The sequence below is a fragment of the Suricata suricatta genome, chromosome 9 (genome assembly GCF_006229205.1).
Source record: "Suricata suricatta isolate VVHF042 chromosome 9, meerkat_22Aug2017_6uvM2_HiC, whole genome shotgun sequence".
Classification (NCBI taxonomy): domain Eukaryota; kingdom Metazoa; phylum Chordata; class Mammalia; order Carnivora; family Herpestidae; genus Suricata; species Suricata suricatta.
Window position 1 is genome coordinate 47,117,059 of NC_043708.1, and position 19,179 is coordinate 47,136,237.

Consider the following 19,179-nt stretch of genomic DNA (forward strand, 5'->3'; position numbering starts at 1 on the left):
CGGGGCGGCCGCGAGCTGCGTCGGCGGAGCGCAGCGGCGGGCGGGCGGGGGGTGCCGGCCCGGGGGTCCGGCGAGCTTCTAACGGCGAGCTGCACATCCTCCCGGTGCTCGGGTTCCGCGGGCCCAGCTGTTGCTCAGTGGCTTGCTGTGGGGGGCTCACGATTGGCTGTTGCATCCAAAAGGACGTTTTCTCAAGTTTTTGCCTGGTCCCGGAAGGAAGGTTTTGTTATGATCATAAAAATGGATTTCATGTTGCAGTCATTTTGTCAGGCAACTTCCGCCGTTGGCCAATTTGTTGTCCTCAGGCTGGATTGGGGCCGGAGAAAGTCTTGCTGGTGTTTACATAGTTTTAAAACAAAAGTTCATTTCCAGACCCGGTAATTACTTTTAGTCAGGTTCTTTGGGGGTGTTCCCCTAGGCAGTTTGCTTGTCAGGGGTGTCCACTCACGAGACAGTCCTGTTTTGTAATATGGATGTGTTTCACGTGTGAAATGTCAGTGAGCCATAACACTCCTTTACCGTTCTTGAGGTAAATTTAAAGTGCCTTCTCACTTCCTGCCAAAGGTGTCCTGTTTACAAGAGAGTTCCTGCATAAAATTTGGTGTTTCTTCACTGGGTTCAATTTAGAACTTGGAATCATTTTAAGGGGGCAAAAAAAAGGTGCAGCTCATAAAAATCGATCTTTCACGTTTGGGTGTATATCACCTGAGTGCATCCCTACTGTCGGTCTTCGTTTGTGAATTTAGATAGTAATCCCACTGTCATTTTTTAAATAAACCTTTTTGTAAAGTCAAGACAAGAGACTTACAAAGGTTTAGACAAGCAGAATTAGACAGCATGCCTGCTAAACTTGGGCTTTCATTGACCTTCGTTTATATTTAGCCCCATCTGCATTTTGTGCAAAATAACCCAGAATAAATTTCAAGATCACAAAGAAAAAAATAAACATTAACTTAAAAGACTGCACTTGGAAAATTAATCTTCATACATTTCTGTAAATGAAAGGAAGAGGTGTATTTTAAAAGTAAAAACATTTTCCACCTGCATTCAGTTTTAGATTTTTCTGCTGTTTTCTTAATTCTTACAAGGAGATACTGCCTCCCTTGGGCCAAACGCCCAAGTCATGTCGTTTTAGAGAACTTGGTGGAGGTGACCAGTGACAGTTCTCATTTCACTGGCATACTGGGTGTTGAGGTATTAAATTGACTTTACTTCCATGGGGAGCCTGAGTCTACAGAAGGGGGAACGAGATGCCTATGTGCTGAGTAGTGATAATGAACTCTGGCCTGAGGTGAAAGTAGAGGGGCATATGCTCAGATGGTAATTGACTTGCCTGTGAACAGTTGCACTCAGCCGGAGTGTGAGTGCAGTTATCAGGTAGGCAGGTATTGTTGGCGGCGTGATGCAGGTATCTACCTACAGGTACTTTCTGGTAGCAAATAGTATTTGAATGTATGTTGCATAACTTATTCAATAGGTAGCTTTGACCCTAATAATCCTGCTTACGCAGATTTTCTTCTTCAGGTTAGGCTGGAAACAAAGCCAGAACTAGCCTACTAGTCCATTGCTTTGAGACTGTTATTCTGCATCTATTTTCTGGGCTTGTTTACCTGAAGCTCAGGTGTCTTGTAGATGTATTGTCTTATACCACAATCACAGTTCTTGTATATCCTTGCTCAGGGAATGAATATATCTAATAAAATGTAGTCTTAGGAAGTGAATTGATTTCAAAAAGCAATTTATACTTAATTCATTAATTTACGGTTATTACAGAATTGAGATATATTCCCAAGGAAGACATTTTTCATATTTTTGAAAAACTTTTGGTGTTAGTAATTTGAATTATGTTCAGTTTTGTGGCATTTGGGCATTTGTGGTATTGCAACATGTAGCCTTGTAGTGCCTGCTAAGAGTTATTGTTCATAAAGAGCTCAGGGTTCACCCTTTCTTTGTAGGATGTGTTAACCTTCTGGTATGTACCTGCCACCCATACCTGTACAATGAGAAATCCTGCCATTTCTTGGGAGGCTCTGTCTTTATATTCAAAGCCTCTAGAACTTGGCTTCCTTCCTCCAGCTGACAGACAGCTATAAAGACTACCAGGATTAGTAATGACTTGTAGCAGTAGTTTAGACTACTAGGATTTTTCTCCTCCAGTTAGTTTCTTCCTCCATCGAACATGTGGTATACTTCATTTCTTTTCTTTTCTTTTTTACTGCACTTTATTTTTATCCCTGCATTTTTTAAAAATTGAAGTATAATTGATACTAACATTTATTGAACACTATTTAGGTATTTGACACCAAGCTGGAACTAAAATTACACAGATGAATAAAATTAGGGGTCCTGCTCTAAAAGTGTTTACCATCTACACTGAAAATTCTAAACTTTATGGTTTTGGTTTATATAAATGAGATAGCATTTAGGAGCTCAAAGTTATGTAAGGAATATCTATGTGTATGTATGTGTGAAGAGAGAGAGAGAAAAGAGCAATGTAGTTGAATTAGCTCTCTCAGATTCTGCTTGGGCGTCTTGGTGGAATCTCAGAAACTTAAAGTATAATTTTCAGGAAAGTAAAATCATAACTGTCATGCAAATATAAATGAACATGTGTCAGTGAGTTTAATGCATTCCTTAATGAGGGAATTCACAAGGTGTTAAAGCTTCTTCATATGAAAATTTTAGGAGTGATATTTGTAGATAATTTATAGTAATATTAAGATAATTTTGTTGGGTAAGATACAAAATCAGTTAATATCTTATAGGAACATAAACACTAAGTTGTAGATTGTCTTTCTGTTGATTTGAAAATTTTTGTATCTGCACCAGACAGAACTTCTCTATATTAATCTTACAGATTTGTAAAATAACCCAGTAAATAGAGAGTAATCAGAGGTTTGAGCACAGTATCCTACTGAAAGACACCTAGTAATCTCTTTCGCTTCTTTTCAAGTTTTGGCTAATTTTTATGAAAATCAAAATAGTAAAGTCACCATGGTTGGCCCTAAAAACACAGGGGTCTTTTTTCTTTCTTTTTTTTTTTAGAGAGAGCAAAAGAGCTAGGGAGAAGGGCAGAGGGAGGAAGGAAGGGGGGAGGAGAGAGAGAGGGAGGGAGGGAGGGAGAGAGAGAAAATGTCTCAAGCAGGCTCCATATCCCGCTTAGAGCCCATCAGGGCTTGATCTCACAACCCGGGATCATGAACAGAGCCAAAATCAAGAGTTGGATGCTCAATCAACTGAGCCACCCAGGCACCCCAAAACCAGATTTTTTAAACCAACATTAAATATGTATTTCACCACATAGAAACACAAACATTGAAAAATAGATTTTGGAAATAAAAATGTGTTCTTTAACTTTTTGTTTTGTTTTTGTTCTTTAACTTTTTGTTGTTCTTTAACTTTTATAACATAACTTTACATAGAGCATTTAAATACATAAAGAACTACAAAGAGTAAAGCAGAGGGAAATGACATTACTAATGGATGATACATGGATTGTTAACATTACTGCTAAATTATGTATCTCCCCTAAAAGAGCCAGAAACATAAATGCCTTCACCACTACTCCCTAAGAAAATTGAAGCTATCATATTACTTGGGAGGAAAAAAAGAGCACCGGAGTATACCTGGGTCTTGGAAATGCCTTTAGTACTTTCTGTATGTGCTATTGATTGTATGATGAGAAAAATCAGTGTAAGCATTCTACGTATGGGAAAAATGACTTAGAATCATTTTATCAGGTTTTTTAGTCACTGATGTTTCCCTCGTAGATGCCTTTTCCTTTAGGTGTTCTTCATCACGCTAATTGTGGAAAAGAAAATATCTGATGTCTTAACTATCTGTAGTTAAAAATGTCATAGAAAGAATTGGTTCGATTACTTTGTTCCTGACTCTAACTTAATTCAGGTTAAATATGAACTCCCACCCCAAACGTTACAGTTTGCTGTTAGATATGTGTCTAATATTAAGAGGTATGATAGAACATCTGAGTTAATTAATTAGCAGTCTGTAGCAAGGAAAAAGAGGGCTGGGGGGTTTGGTTTAGAAATGCTTCTGTGAACGCTGAAAGATCTAGTCTTTGTAGTAATGTCTCTTGAAGCCATTTAGACTGCTCTGGATCTTTCTGGGGCCCAGAAGAAAAGCGTTGGGTGCTTTGAGGAAATAAAATTAGTGTCACTGACATAAGAAGGTCAAGGAAGGATTTTCTAGCGAAGTAACATTTGTGCTGAGTTCTGGAAGATATATTCAGATATTTATGGAGTGCCTCATAGGTTCCCAACACTATTCTTGATACTGAGGTTGTAGTAAGGCCTCTGCTCTCATAAAGCTTCCCTTCTAAATGGGTATGTGGGAGAGGCCTGAAAAAGACAAACAATAAAGAAGTAAACAATTATCTGAAAGATCAATAGGAATTGACAAAGAAAGGGGGTACGGGTGGGGTGGAGAAAGAGTTTGAGATTGAGTGAAAGGTAGGAAACAAGACTTCTTTTAAAGAACCAAGATGGAGTGAAAAGAAGCTAGTTGATAAGACCTTGTTAACGTTTCTACCTGAGAATATGAAGTCCTGTAGTGTTATTTATGTAACACAATAAGTAGATTAACTTGATCAAAATCGCTTTTTTGCAACCGAAAGCTTGCAACAAATAGGATATCCTATGATTTTTTGTGACGTCAGTCCTGTTTTGGATTTCCTAAAGCCACGGAATATAAAAGTAGAACTCCAGGGAGTCATTTGGAATTATTCCAAACTAATAATGACCCAAACTGACCCAAGGGGTTCGGCCAGAACTGGATGAGCATTAGGAATGCATTTTAACTTGCTGCATTTAGTTCCCTGTCAGCCATGATTTAGTAGTCGTCCTCCATTTTCAGTTTAATTTTGGTATGGTATATTTGGAGCAATAATATTCCATTAAAGTGTTTTATGCTGACTATCCAAAGCATTACCTGTGTTACCACTTGACATAAATCAACTGTATGTCTTTTATATTAACCATGGCCTCTCTTTCAAGGAAACAGTTGATTATATCCTCTGTTAGCCTGCATGTTTGAATCAGGAAGGAATTTTAATGGAACTAATGGATTTAGCATTATCTCATGTAGTCACGTTAAAAATTAACAACCTGAAACTTTTCTTCTTTTACGTAAGAACATATGATAGTAGAAAGCCTTTGAAATGTATGAAGTGTTGTACACTTCACATTTTAATGTGTAGAGATGAATCAATACACTGAAAATAACATCAAGATCTAAATATGAGCAGTAGTACAGTCTCTTCCAAGTAAAGTTTTCAGTCTCCCTGATTTCTTCATTAAATCCCTTCATAAACGCAAACATTACCTCTTACTTACATAGCCCTTTGTATTGTGTCTTAAGTAACCCATTAGCAGCATTTGACAGTTGAACTTCTCTTTCTTGAAACCCTTTCCAGGACACCAACCTCTGCAGGTTTTCTCCCTCTGGCTGTTCCTTCTAGGTCTTCTTCCTTTGTTGATTCCTCCTCATCTTCCCAGCTACTTCATCCTGACCTCCCCAGAGCTTAGTTTGGGGACCTTTGTTTCTATTTACAGTCACTTCTTGTAGATCTCATCCAGCCTCATGGCTTCACATGTCATCCGTATTTGAGGATTTCCTTATTTTTATTTCTGACTCAGACATCTCCTGAGCCGAACCAACTTCTTTCTTGATACTTCCATGTATATTTGATAGGCATCTCAACAAATATGAGCTCCTTCTCTTCCCCTCCAAAATCTGCTCTTTTTTGTAGTATTTCTTATATCAGTAAATGGCTACCCCATCTTTTTAGTTGCTCCAGATGAAAATCTGGTGTTATTATTGAATCTTGTTTTCTAGTCCGTCAGCAAATCCACATAGCTGTACTTAGAAAACTAGCTATATTCAATCACCATTTCTTACCCTTCCATTTCTACCACCTGAGACCAAGTCATAATCAATCTCCTATAGTATTAAAATGCCCTATAACTGGTCTCCTCTCTTCTGCCCTTGCCACAGTAGAGATGAGTAAAATCATGTCATTCCTTTATTCAAAATTCTCATTGCTTCTCAGAATAAAAGTCTAAGTCCTCTCAATAGGTTTCTACACTCTGAACTGTTCTTTACCTTTACATCTCTGACTTCATTTACTCCTGTCTTTTTTTTTGCTCTGCTCCTGCCCACAGTGGCTTCCTTGTACCTGCAGATTGACACATTCTAATCTGTAGACATATTTTAATCTCTGGACTTTGGTACTTGCTCTTTTGTCTGCCTAGAACAACCTTCCTGTAGATTAAAAATATGACTGGTCCTCGTATCTCCTTTAAGTCAAACATAGTCTTGAAGAGGACTTCTCCTGAAACCTATTGAAAACTACTACATCCCCTGCTTCCTGGACATTCCTATGTAGATGTTCACAATATAACCCAATCCAAGTTTATTATCATCTTCCAAAACCTCCAGTATAAATGATATACTCAGTTTTCAAGCCAGAAACCTGGTCATCATCCTTCCCTTCCATGTTATACAAGGCTCAAATCTAATCAGCATGGAGTCTTGATTCTCCTAAATTAGAGTGGGTTTTTTGTTGTTGTTTTGTTTCTTTTTACTTTTATTGCTATATAGCCCCTAGAGAATTTTTTTATATATATAATTTATTGTCAGTTTGGCTAACTTACAGTGTATACAGTGTGCTCTTAGTTGTGGGGGAAGATTCCTGTGATTCATCAATGATGTACAAAACCCAGTGCCCATCCCAACAAGTGCCCTCCTCAGTGTCCATCACCCATTTTCCCTTCTCCCCTCTCTCTATCAACCCTTAGTTTGTTCTCCCTATTTAAGAGTCTCTTATGGTTTGCCCCAAAAGAAATGTTTTAATTGCACATTTTTATGTTGACATTTAAAAATTTTCAAGTTCAAATAGTTGCAGAAATATAATTTTATGTGTTTTAAATACTGATGTGGTTTTTAAAATGTTTTTGTTTTAGAGAGAGAGAGAGAGAGAGAGAGAGCGAGCGAGCATGATTTGGGGGAGAAGGGCAGAGCTAAAGATAGAGAATCATAAACAGGTTCCACACTCAGCACGAAGCCCAACACAGAGCTCAGTCCCATGACTCTGAGATCATGACCTGAGCTGAAGTTAAGAATTGGACACTCAACTAACTGCACCACCCAGGCACCCCTAAATACTGATTCTTTAAAATTGTTTTAATGTTTATTTATTTTTGAGAGACACAGAGACAGAGCATGAGCAGGGGAGAGGCAGAGAGAGAGTGAGACACAGAATCCGAAGCAGGCTCCAGGCTCGGAGCTGTCAGCAGAGAGCAGGGCTTGAACCCACAAACTGCGAGATCATGACCTGAACAGAAGTTGAAGTCGGACACTTAACCGATTGAGCCACATAGGCACCCCAATACTTATGTTTTAAAATAAAACACTTCCATCAGTCTTTTAGATATATTGAATGAAATCTATATATTGTTAACAAGTTGATATCCACTATTCATCTTTAAAATTCTTTTTTAACTTAAAAAATTTTTTTAATGCACAGTGTGAGCAGAGGAGGGTCAGAGAGAGAGGGAGACACAGAATCTGAAGACAGGCTCCAGGCTCTGAGCTAGCTGTCAGCACAGAGCCCAACGCAGGGCTTGAACCCACGGAACTGTGAGATCATGACCTGAGCCACAGCTGGACACTGAACGACTAAGCCACCCAGGCGCCCCTTCATCTTTTTAACATATACATGACAAAGTGCTTTTTTAAAAATGTTTTTATCTTAATCCCAGTTAGTTAACATACAGTGTTATGTTAGTTTCAGGTATATAAGGTAGTGATAGTGATTCATTATTTCCATACAATAACTGGTGTTCATCAGGACAAGTGCACTCCTTAATCCCTATCAGCTATTTAACTCATCCTCCCATTTCCCTCCCCTCTGGTAGCCATCAGTTTGTTCTTTATGGTTGAGTCTGTTTGATGATCTCTCTGTCTCTTTTTTCCTTCTCTCTTTTTTCCCCCTTTGCTCATTTGTTTTGTTTCTTAAATTCCAGATATGAGTGAAATCACATGGTATTTGTCTTTCCCTGACTTGTTTCATTTATTATACTTTCTTGCTTTATCCATACCATTGCAAATGGGACAAAGTGCTTTTTTTAACAGCTGGAAATTTTATTTTGTTCTTACTTTCTCTGAACTGTTCATTTCACTTCCTCCACATAATTATATTCTATTATTTTTATGCTTCAAAAGTCTTTGATCTCTTCTTTATATTTACACTTTCCTCAACAACAAAAATATCTATATATTGAATTTCTAAAACTCTTCAGTGACCATGAAGTGTTAAAATCTTTCTTTTAGGGTGAATTACTTGTAGGATATAGTTGATCAAAAGAACATATATGTCATGGATTTTGAAAAAATTAGTACTTATAAAGCTTTATTGAATATGCATTGTTTAGTGACATCTGTGTAGTTGTTTGCATTGCTTTTAAGTTAATGTTTTGTGGGTGACTGTTATTGCTAGAACGAAATATGGTCTTGCAGGGGTGAATCATAGTTCAGTGTCAGTTCTATTCCTATTTCCCATTTCTGTAGATGTAAGCCCTGAGAACCCTTGTAAACATAAATAGAAGAATTTAAAGCAATCAACTCATTTTTAAACTTCTTTCAAAATTATATGCCAAAAATTATATTGTGATCTATCAAAGAGTCTTAATGATATATCTATCACCCAGCAACTCATTTACTTTAAAGTCCTTTTGTTTAAAGTAAAAAGTTGGAAACCACCTGACTTGCAGATTTATTGCCTGGTCTTTAGAGATATTCACTTTTTCATTTTCTAGCTTTTTCTAGTACATGTCAAATGACTAATAATTATAACTGTTACTGTTTCACGTTTTTGCTTACAAGTACTTTGTTTAGTCCAGTATATTTAAGAAAGATTGGGAAAGTGAAAACAGTATTACATTTAGTACACTTAAGCTATGACAATATTTACTAATAAAATTTATTTTACCTTGTTATATTCTTTAAATGTATTTTCTTTTTTTATGTTTATTTATTTTTGGAAGAGAGAGAGTGTATGAGCGGGTGTGGGGCAGAGAGAGAGGGAGAGAGTGACTCCTGAGCAGGCTCTGAACTATCAGCCTGGAGCCCAACACAAGGCTCAACCCCATGACCATGAGATCATAACCAGAGCCAAAATCACGAGTCAGTTGCTTAACTGACAACTGAGCCACCCAGATGCTCCATCTTTAAACATACTCTCATTGAATCCTTGGAATTATATATCTAGTTCATTGTATTAATATTCTGTTGCTGCATAACAAATTATTACAAGCTTAGTGGCTTCATACAACACAAATTTATTGTCTCACAGTTTCTGTAGGTCAAGTGTCTAGGCACAGCTGTTACCTGGGTTTTCTGCTTAGGGTTGCAATCAAGCTTTTGGTTGGTGCTATGGTCTCATCTGAAGCTTGGGAGTCTTGCCCGCCAGGTGGCTCTGTGGCACAATGAAGTTTGGGAATCCTCTTCCAAGCTCATGTAATTATTGGCAAGAATTCATTTCCTTATAGTTGAATGTCTGAGGCCCTCAGCTCCTGGAGGCTGCTGCCATTCCTTGCCACATGACCCTCCCTATAACATATCAGTTTGCTTCTTCAAGGCCAACAGGAATGTATGTGGTGCTGCCTCTTATCTCGTACACTAGACCTTCTTTTAAAGGACTCACCTGATTTAGTGATAATCTTTTGATTAACTCAAAGTCAACAGATTAGGGATCTTAGTCACTTTTGCCTTATATGGTAACTTGGTCTTAGGAGTGATATCCGCATCACACACAGGTCCTGCCCACACTCAAGAGTATGTATAGCCGGGGTGGAAATCCTAGAGGCCACCTTAGAGTTCTGCATATCACACTCATTCATTTAATGCAAAATATCCACCTCATAACCAAATTGCTAAAGTTGGTTTTAATTGTCAAGCCAACCAGCCTCATCATATTTATCTTATTTGAGACAAAGTCTGATTTAATTTTTCAGTTCAAATGAATGTGTTAATACATGTTACATGCCAGCCATCTCACTTCTGAATTCTAATTTTAAGATAGAAAAGTAGATAAGGCGTGAAAACTTGCTTTGACTTTTTTTCTCCTGAAAGAGATAAGGTAATATTGCCTTTTAATATTTCTTAAAGAAGCTTTCTTTTCTTTGTTTTCATGAGTTTTTCTCCTTAGTAAGACTGTGTTTTTTGATAGTAGGTTAGGGGATGGAAGAAGCAAGGTACTTAAGTGAAAAATATTTGTAATGGTCTCTTTGTTTAGTGTCCTAGAATTTATTTATTATTTTTTATTGCACCCCAGGCTGAACACATAGTGAGATTCAGAGTAAGTAAGAGAGCTGACTCTCTTTAATAAAGTGGGAGGGCAGCTGAGAAGAGGTGGGAAAGGAGAGCCTGTTTACTCCTGAGGGCAGCAGGTACCTTGTCAGACAGATTTGAAGAAAGAATACATATAGTAGTTTTGGAAGTATGCTGAAGGAAGTGGATATTTGGCACTAGGAGTAAATATCCTTTGAATAAAAGCACATTTAGAATAGTGATCTTTTCCTAGTTGATGGGAAAAAAAGCCAATATTAATTTTTTTCAATTTTATTTTTCTCTCATAAGTTTTTCTATAGTGTGGTGTCTGCTACAGTTTACTTTCTGGTGAGTAGTGGGAGATAGTAACACAAATGAACAAGAGATAGAGGTTTCACAGGAAAAAGTTTGACCCTTTTTGTTTTTTCTTATAAACATGTGCCTATAGTTTTCAGTTTGTAGTCATTTTTGCTAATACTACTCCTACTCTCTGTGATGAAATATAAGTGACTTATTATTTCATATTCTGCTAAGAGCAGTGTAACTTCCAAATGCTTTGCCCCTGAAACAGTTGGGAACCATTGATCTAGCTTGCATTTTCTTGGATTTACAGGCTAATGGCCTGCCTGTATGGGAATGTACTTTTTATTCACATGATAGATCATATGCCGTTGCATCCCATTTAAGGAAAATTTTAATGACAAAAATGTTAACTTCCACTAATAGTTTTCTCTACATGTTGTGATTATTTTACGGTAAGCCCTCACATGATATTAAGCTAAATAGAGTAAGATTCTTGTCCTGTACTTATCTCCATTTTAAATAAATTACATTGAAAACCCTCAAGATTTCAGCTCAAGTCATGAAACAGGGTCATGGGATCAAGCCTCGTGTCAGGCTTTGTGCTAAGTATGGAGCCTGCCTGAGATTCATATTCTCTCTCTCTCTCTCTCTCTCTCTCTCTCTCTCTCTCTCCCTCTCTCTCTCTCCCTCTCTCTCCCTCTCTCTCCCTCTCCCTCCCTCTCTCCCTGTCCCCTGCTCATGGGTACACTCACTCGCTTGGTCTCTATCTCTCCAAAAGAAAAAAGAAGAGAAGAGAAAACACCTCAAGAAAGCACCTAAAAACACTGAATCTGAGAAGTGAATATTAATAGAAAGAGGGATATGGACTGGATATCGCCTCATTTGTAATGTTATATGGGATAACTGAGTCCCTGGTACATATCCAGTGAAATAAAAACTAATTTTATGGAGTTCTCAATTTTCCACAGTGCCCAGATTTCAGCGAGGCTGAGAAATCTGTTTGCTACAGTGAATTTATTTAACACGTATTTACTGAGTGCTTTCCTTATGCAAAGCATGGCACTAGATTACCTGTATATTAGAAATAAAAGGGTGGGGAAATAAGAGGAAATAAAAAACATAAGAAATGGTTCTGGCCTTAAAGAGTTGTTAGTGTACAGCTCTGGTTTCAATTCTTCATTACATACTCTAGTCAAAAAAATGCTACCTTAAATATTTTATATGTATATATATATATATATATATATATATATCTAATTTTTTAAATGTTTATTTATTTTTGAGAGACTGAGCGTGAGTGGGGAAGGGGTAGAGAGAGAGGGAGACACAGAATCCGAAGCAGACTCCAGGCTCCTAGCTGTCAGCATAGAGCCCGATGTGGGGCTCAAACTCAGGAACTGTGAGATCATGACCTGAGCTGAAGTTGGGTGTTCAACTGACTGAGCCACCCAGGCACCCCTTTATATTTTTATTTTTTAAAACTTTATTGGGAGTATAATTGACATATAATAAACTGCATATATTTAAAGTGTATAGTTTGATAAGTGTTTGTGTATGTTTATATCAGTGAAGCCATCCAAAAAAATATTGAATATATCCTCATCCCCATAATTTCTTCTTGACTCTCTCATTAGTTCTCCTCCCAACCCTCCCCATTTCTTGTACTCAGGTAATTATTGTTCTGCTTTCCATCACTATAGATTGCAGTTTCTAGAATTTTCTAGTAATGGAATCATACAGTATATGCTCTTTTTGTCTGGCTTTTACTCAGCACAATTTTCTTGAAATTCATCCATTTTGTTTTGTATATTAATAGTTCACCTCTTTTTATTGCTCAGTGGCATTCCATTGTGTGGGTATACCACTGTTTATCTCTTTACCCATATATGTACATTTGGATTTCCAATCTTGGTTTTAGAAATAAAACTGCTATGAATATTTGTGTGCAAATCTTTATATGGACATATATTTCCTTTTTTTCTTGAGTAATTACCAAAGAGTGGCTGGATCAAGTAGTAGGTATATGTTTAACTTTTTAAGTAACTATCAAACTTTTCTATTCAAAGTGTTATACAGTTTTACATTCCCACCAGCAAAGTATGAGAGTTCCAATTTCTCCTTCCAACATTTGGTATTTAATTTAGGTTTTAAGTCCTGCCTCTTCCTTGCTGTCTTTGACCCAGTGTTGCTGTGGATTTCTGGCTTTTCTAAACCCGGTCTTTTGTTCCTCGAGTGTCAGAGGTTTTCTCTTAATCCACAAGTTTTCTGGCATTTTACTTCATATGTTGATGTATAAGTTTCTTAAAAATTTATCCTTCTTGGCCTTCAGTGAGCCCTTTGAATTTGAGGATTCATTGTAATAGGTGTGTCCTGGTATCTTTTTGTGGTTTTTATTTGTATTTCCATAGTGATTAATGATGTTGAGCATCTTAAGTGTTATTTGCCATGCATTGTTTTCTTTGGTGAAGTGTTTGATCAAATCTTTTGCCCATTTGTTTGCTTTTTATTGTTGTGTTTTGAAAGTTCTATATATGTCTGATACAAATCCTTTATTAGATATATGCTCTACAGAGATTTTCTTCCAGTCTGTAGCTTGTCTTTTCATTTTCTTAATATTATCTTTTGAAGAGTAAAAGTTTTAAATTATTATGAAGTCCAGTTTACCCATTTGCTTTTTTAGAGATGATGCCTTTGGTGTCATATTTAGGAAAACTTTGGTTAACTGGGAGTTATAAAACTTTTCTTTTTCTCCTAGAAATTTTATATTTCTAAGTGTTCTATTTAGATCTATAAACTATTTGAGTTAATTTTTACATATGAGATAATTTGTTTTTTTTCCATATGGATATCTGTTCCACCACCATCTAGTGAAATTAAATATTTAAAATGTACAGTTTGATAAGTTTTGCCCTTTCCTTTATGCCTGTATTAAAAATCACTCATCACTCAGCACCTAACTGGGTAGGTGAGTAGAATCTGTGACTCTTGATCTCAGGATTGTGAGTTTGAGTCTCATATTGGGTATAGAGATTACTTAAAAATAAGATCTTTTTAAAATATTATTCATTTGTATATGTATGGCTTTCTTTCTGATTCTTTATTCTGTTCCGTTAATCTTTTTGCCTGTCTTTATGACAATACCACATTGTTTTGATTATTGTAACTAAAAATTCTTGAAACCAGGTAATTTTAGCCTTCCAACTTTGATCTTTTTCAGAGTTGTTTTGGTAATTCTTGGACCTTTATAGTTGTAGAAGAATTTTAAAATCAGGGTATCAATTACTATACAAAAACCTGGGGAGCACCTGGGTGGCTCGGTCGGTTGGGTGACTGACTTCAGCTCAAGTCATGATCTCATCATGGTCTGTAGGTTCAAGCCCCACATCAGGCTCTGTGCTGACAGCTCAGAGCTTGGAGCCTGTCTTCAGAGTCTGTGTCTCTCTCTCTTTCCGCACCTCGCTCTCTTGTGTCCTGTCCATCAAAAATAAATAAACATTAAAAAAAATTTTTTTTAAACCTGGAGTTTTTATTGGGATTGTGTTGAATCTATAGATCATTTGAGACAAACTGACATCTTAATGATATTATTGGGTCTTCCAGCTCATAAAGTTTATCTTTTCATTTACATAGGTCTTTTAAAATTTCTGTCAGCAATATTTTATACTTTTTGTTCATCTTTTTAGAATGGAATTTTCTTTTCCTTTTTAAATTAAAATTTTTTTAATGTTTATTTTTAAGAGTGAGACAGACAGACAGAATGTGAGCAGGGGAGGGGCAGAGAGAGAAGGAGACACAGAATCCGAAGCAGGCTCCAGGCTCTGAGCTGTAAGCAAAGAGCCCGGCGTGGGGCTTGACCCCATGCACTGCCTGAGCTGAAGTCAGATACTTAACCAACTGAGCCACCCAGGTGCCCCTAAATTGAATTTTATAACAACAACAAAAATTTCCAGTATTCTTAATTGATGTTTGAGATATTTGCATCCTTAAAAAACCTTGGCAATGGAGTGAAGAATTTGGTATAAATAATTGTCATACCCTGTAGCCAAAGGGATTTATTTCTACATTGTAGCAAAAACTCAAATGTTAACTTATTAAACAAATGCACTAGCAAGATCTTTTTATTTGATTGTGAATATGCAGAACTGAAAGATAAATTAGGAAGTGTCATTTCTGAAACTTATAAAATATAGTGTTTATCTTGGTAGAAAATAATTTAAAGTTTAATGTTTTTCTGCATGAGTCTATATATGGAATCATGACTGTTCTTTTTATAGTGTATGTAAAAGGAAATACTTTCTGACAATTTGAAAATATGGTGTAACTAAAATACAGGTCTGACTTGTTGATCTACTGTTAACGACTGAAAATTATTTTAATTGCTCTTTTTCTGAGTATTTCAGAAAAATATGATAGGTGAGTTTGTTCTGATGTGGTAATTTTATGTTTACTCTCTTACAGTGCTGAGATAGTAAACACTGTGGAAGTACAAAGTAGGGTTATCTTTTATTGTCATCTTGATATTCTATTAGTATTTATATGTGGGATTTTAACATATTTTTATGACTTTTCATATTTTCAATTGCTTTAAGAAGTTTGGCCTAAGAAGTTTTGATGCTAAGTGTCAAAGTTGCTTTGCAGGTTATTTACCAAAATCATAATCACAGAAAAATATCCATCCCAGTTTGAGGTGCCTGGGTGGCTTAGTCAGTTAAGTGTCCCACTTCGGCTCAGGTCATGATCTCATGGTTGGTGGGTTTGAGCCCTGCGTCGGGTTCTGTGCTGACAGCTCAGAGCCTGGAGCCTGCTTTGGATTCTGTGTCTCCCTCTCTCTCTCTGTCCCTCCCCTACTAGTGCTCTGTTTCTCTCTGTCTCAATAATAAATAAACATTAAAAAAATCCATCATAGTTAGACATTATTTTAATTCTCAGTCACTTTCACTAAGGAGGGTACTTGCCTTTTATGGAAGGATGTTATAAGAAACAGTCTTCTGAATGCCATTTCTAAACTTCCAGTGTAAATCCTTTTTTTTTAATCTTTATTTTTTTTTAATATGTATGTATTTATTTTGAAAGAGAGGCAGAGAGAGAGAGAATGAGAATGGGCATGGGGGAGGGGCAGAGACAAAGGGTGAGAGAATGCCAAACAGGCCCTGTCAGCTCAAAGCCCGACCCATGGCTAGAACTCATGAACCATGAGATCATGACCTGACCCAAAGTCACGAGTCAGACGCTTAACCAACTGAGCCACCCAGATGCCTTAATCCTTATTTTTTATTAAAAAAGGAAAGTTTTAATTCTATTGATCTAATAGAAATATATGGTAAGATGTAATTCAGTTTCCTCTTTATGTTAAAGAAGTACAGGATGTAAGAGAAAATATTTCCACAAAATCTATTTTGAATTTATAAAATAAATATTATAAACCCTGGCATTTTGGATGTTTGTCCTATATAAATATCTAATTGCCTTACTTTAAACTCTTCTTATCCAAAGTTCTTGAAAAAGTAGTATTTATCATTTCTAGTTTTATGTATCTTTCTTTTTTCTTACTTTCCCAGTTCAGATTATATGACTTTGTAAGTTAGTTTATATTTTATCAAAATTATTCCTGCAAATAAAAAGATAACCAACTTTATAGGCTTGTAAGAAAAATAGCAGTATCTCTTCCCCATATCCCTTCACAACATTTTCAGCTTTCCAGAAACAGTCACTTTTAACTTTTCAAAGTGATTTGTTTCAGTATTCTGTATCTCTAAGGGGAAAAAATGACTATTTCTTGATTTTTCTGTTTTGGCCATTATCTGTTAACTTTCTACAATGGAAGGTAAAGATTTAATATTCTTAAATACACATAGACATTCCCTTCTCCCCCCATACACATCTATCTTATCATACATATTTCCTGCTTTACCCCCCACACCATGGTTATATCTTAGTTTTGTTTGGATCAGTATTCACAGTTTACATTATTATGACTGTAAATGTTGTTTATAGTTGAACAGCTTTTCCTTTCCTACCTAACCTTTTACTGGAGTTAATAATTGTCATGTTTTCTTATTTGTATAGTTGTCTATGTACTTACTAATTCAAGTTTAGAGTCTCTACCAGTTGTCTAAATAATCTCTTAAGATTTTTAGACCCATCAGATACCAATTTCATCTTTTTTTTAAGTGTTTATTTATTTTAGTAATCTCTACACTGAATATGGGATTCGAACTCATGACCCTGAGATCAAGAGCCACATGTTTTTCCGACTGAGTCGGCCAGGTGCCCTTTGATTTCACCTTGAGATAGTTTCTCCCAGAGTATTCTTGTCTGCAATCTGGACTGGTGACCTTATTATGCCTGTTGTACAGTTCTCATAATTTTCCTTCACTTTATCCTGGTTACTCCTTTGGCCTTTTTTCTGTATTAGTTCCTTCATTTCCTATATGCCCATTTTTTCTCTTCCTTGTTTTATACTCTTGTTTTACTGTTTTACAAACTATAAAAGCTTAGTGAGAAAGTGTGCATGGGAGATAAGATTTTTAACCTTTAAGCATGTCTTCATTTTACCATGACATTTGATTGATAGTTTTTTAGGATCTTATTCTAGGATGAAAATCATTACCTTCTAGGGTTACAGTTAGAAGTTTAGAACTAGTCTAATACCTACTTTGTGTAAGACCTGCTTCGTTCTTTCACCTTCAGCCTATAGGATATTCTTTGTCTCCAGGGTTTTGATTTTTTTTAATGTTTATTTATTTTTGAGAGAGAGAGAGAGAGAGAGAGCGCGCGAGCAAGCATGAGCAGGGGAGGGGCAGAGAGTGGGGGAGACACAGAAGCAGGCTCTAGGCTCTGAGCTGTCAGCACAGAGCCTGAGGTGAGGCTCTAACTCACAAACTGTGAGATAATGACCTGAGCCGAAGTCAGACATTCAACTGACTGAGCCATCCATGCACCCCTGATATTTTAATTTCATTTATCAGCTGGGGACTAGGGGGGTCCTTTTGACTTTTTTTTTTTTTTGTAATTTCACCACTTGATTTTGTGTTTGCTAGATGATTTTCCAGCATTTTAAAACCTTATTTATGGTGAAGTGGTAAAGCAATAAACAATGTATAAAACATAAATAATTTAAGGAATACTTATTTAGCACTTTTCTCAATAGAACTTTCCAAAAGGGTAACCACTTTTATGGTAATCACTGCCTTGCTTTTTCTTTTATAGTTTTACCTTTTAAACATGTGTCCCTAAAACATTATAGTTTAATTTTATCTGACCTTGAAGTAGAATTCCATTGTATGTATTCTCCTTATCTGGCTTCTTTCTGCCAACATCATTTTGAAGATATATACATATTTGTATAGCTGTAGTTCCTCATTTTTCCTCCTATATTCAATTGTGTGAATATGCTACAATTTATTTCACTTTAAATAGATATTTGAGTTTCTAGTTTGGTGGTATCACTACTAATGCTACTTATGAGCCTTCTAGTACATGTCTTCTAGTCAACCTATGTGCTTATTTTTCTAGAACAGTGCTGTCCAACAGAAATAGAATGTAAGCAGCATGTCATTTTAAGTTTTCTCATAGCCATATTAAAAAAGTAAGAAACAGTGAAATTGATTTTAATAATATATTTTATTTAACCCAATAAATCTAATCATTTTAGCATATGATCAATAAAAACATTGAGGTATTTGACTTTTTTAAATACTATATCTTTGATATCTGACATATATTTTATACTTAAAGGCCATTTCAATTTATTGGAGCTACATTTTAGGTGCTACATAGCCACAGGTGGCTAGTGTCTGTTGTGTTGCACTTAATAGCTTTAAACATATATGTGTGTATATATTGCTGGGTCACAGGGTATGCATATTCTTTTAAACATTTTATTTATTAATATATATAAGATTTTATTTTTAAGTAATCTCTACACCAAACGTGGGACTCAAACTCATGACCCCAAGATCAAGAGTCATGTGCTCTACTGAATGAGGCAGCCAGGTGTCCCTAATTTTTTATTTTTTAAATTGAAGTATAATTGACATACAGTATTGTATTAGTTTCAGGTATATATACTTTATGAATGATCACTACAATAAGTCTAGTTACCATCTGTTAATATACAAAGTTTTTACAGTATTATTGACTACAGGGTATTGCATATCTTGCACTTTTATAGATAACAACTAAGCTTTTAAAAGTGATTGGGCCAAAAAAAAAAATCCCAAAAAACATTGAGCCATTTTGCACTCCATTGGCAGTGTCTGAAAGTTCCCATTGGGTGCCCGTCCCCCCCAGCCTGTTGTTCTATGTGATCACTAACACTTGGTATTACGAGACTTTTTAGTTTTGCTGTTTGATGTGAGTGGGTAATAGTTTTCACTGTGGTTTAATTTGCATTTCCCTGATTACTAAAGGGCCAAAGCTCTTACTGGCTGCTTGAATTTCTTCTTTTGTGAAGCGCTGATTGTTTTTTTTTTGCCCATTTTTTCTATTATTTTTATTTCTGTTTTTAATAATTTTTTATTACATAGT

The 19,179-nt window shown here is 36.1% G+C and overlaps 1 protein-coding gene across 1 annotated transcript in view; it reads right to left on the bottom strand.

Annotated features, from left to right (window-relative positions):
* Positions 1-175, bottom strand: part of LOC115302205 (atherin-like) — a 1,028-nt gene extending 853 nt beyond the window's left edge. The window contains exon 1 of the mRNA XM_029952188.1: positions 10-175. Within this exon, the coding sequence (XP_029808048.1) occupies positions 10-175 (166 nt within the window). The remainder of the gene's footprint in view (positions 1-9) is intronic.
* Positions 176-19,179: the final 19,004 nt, after the last annotated feature.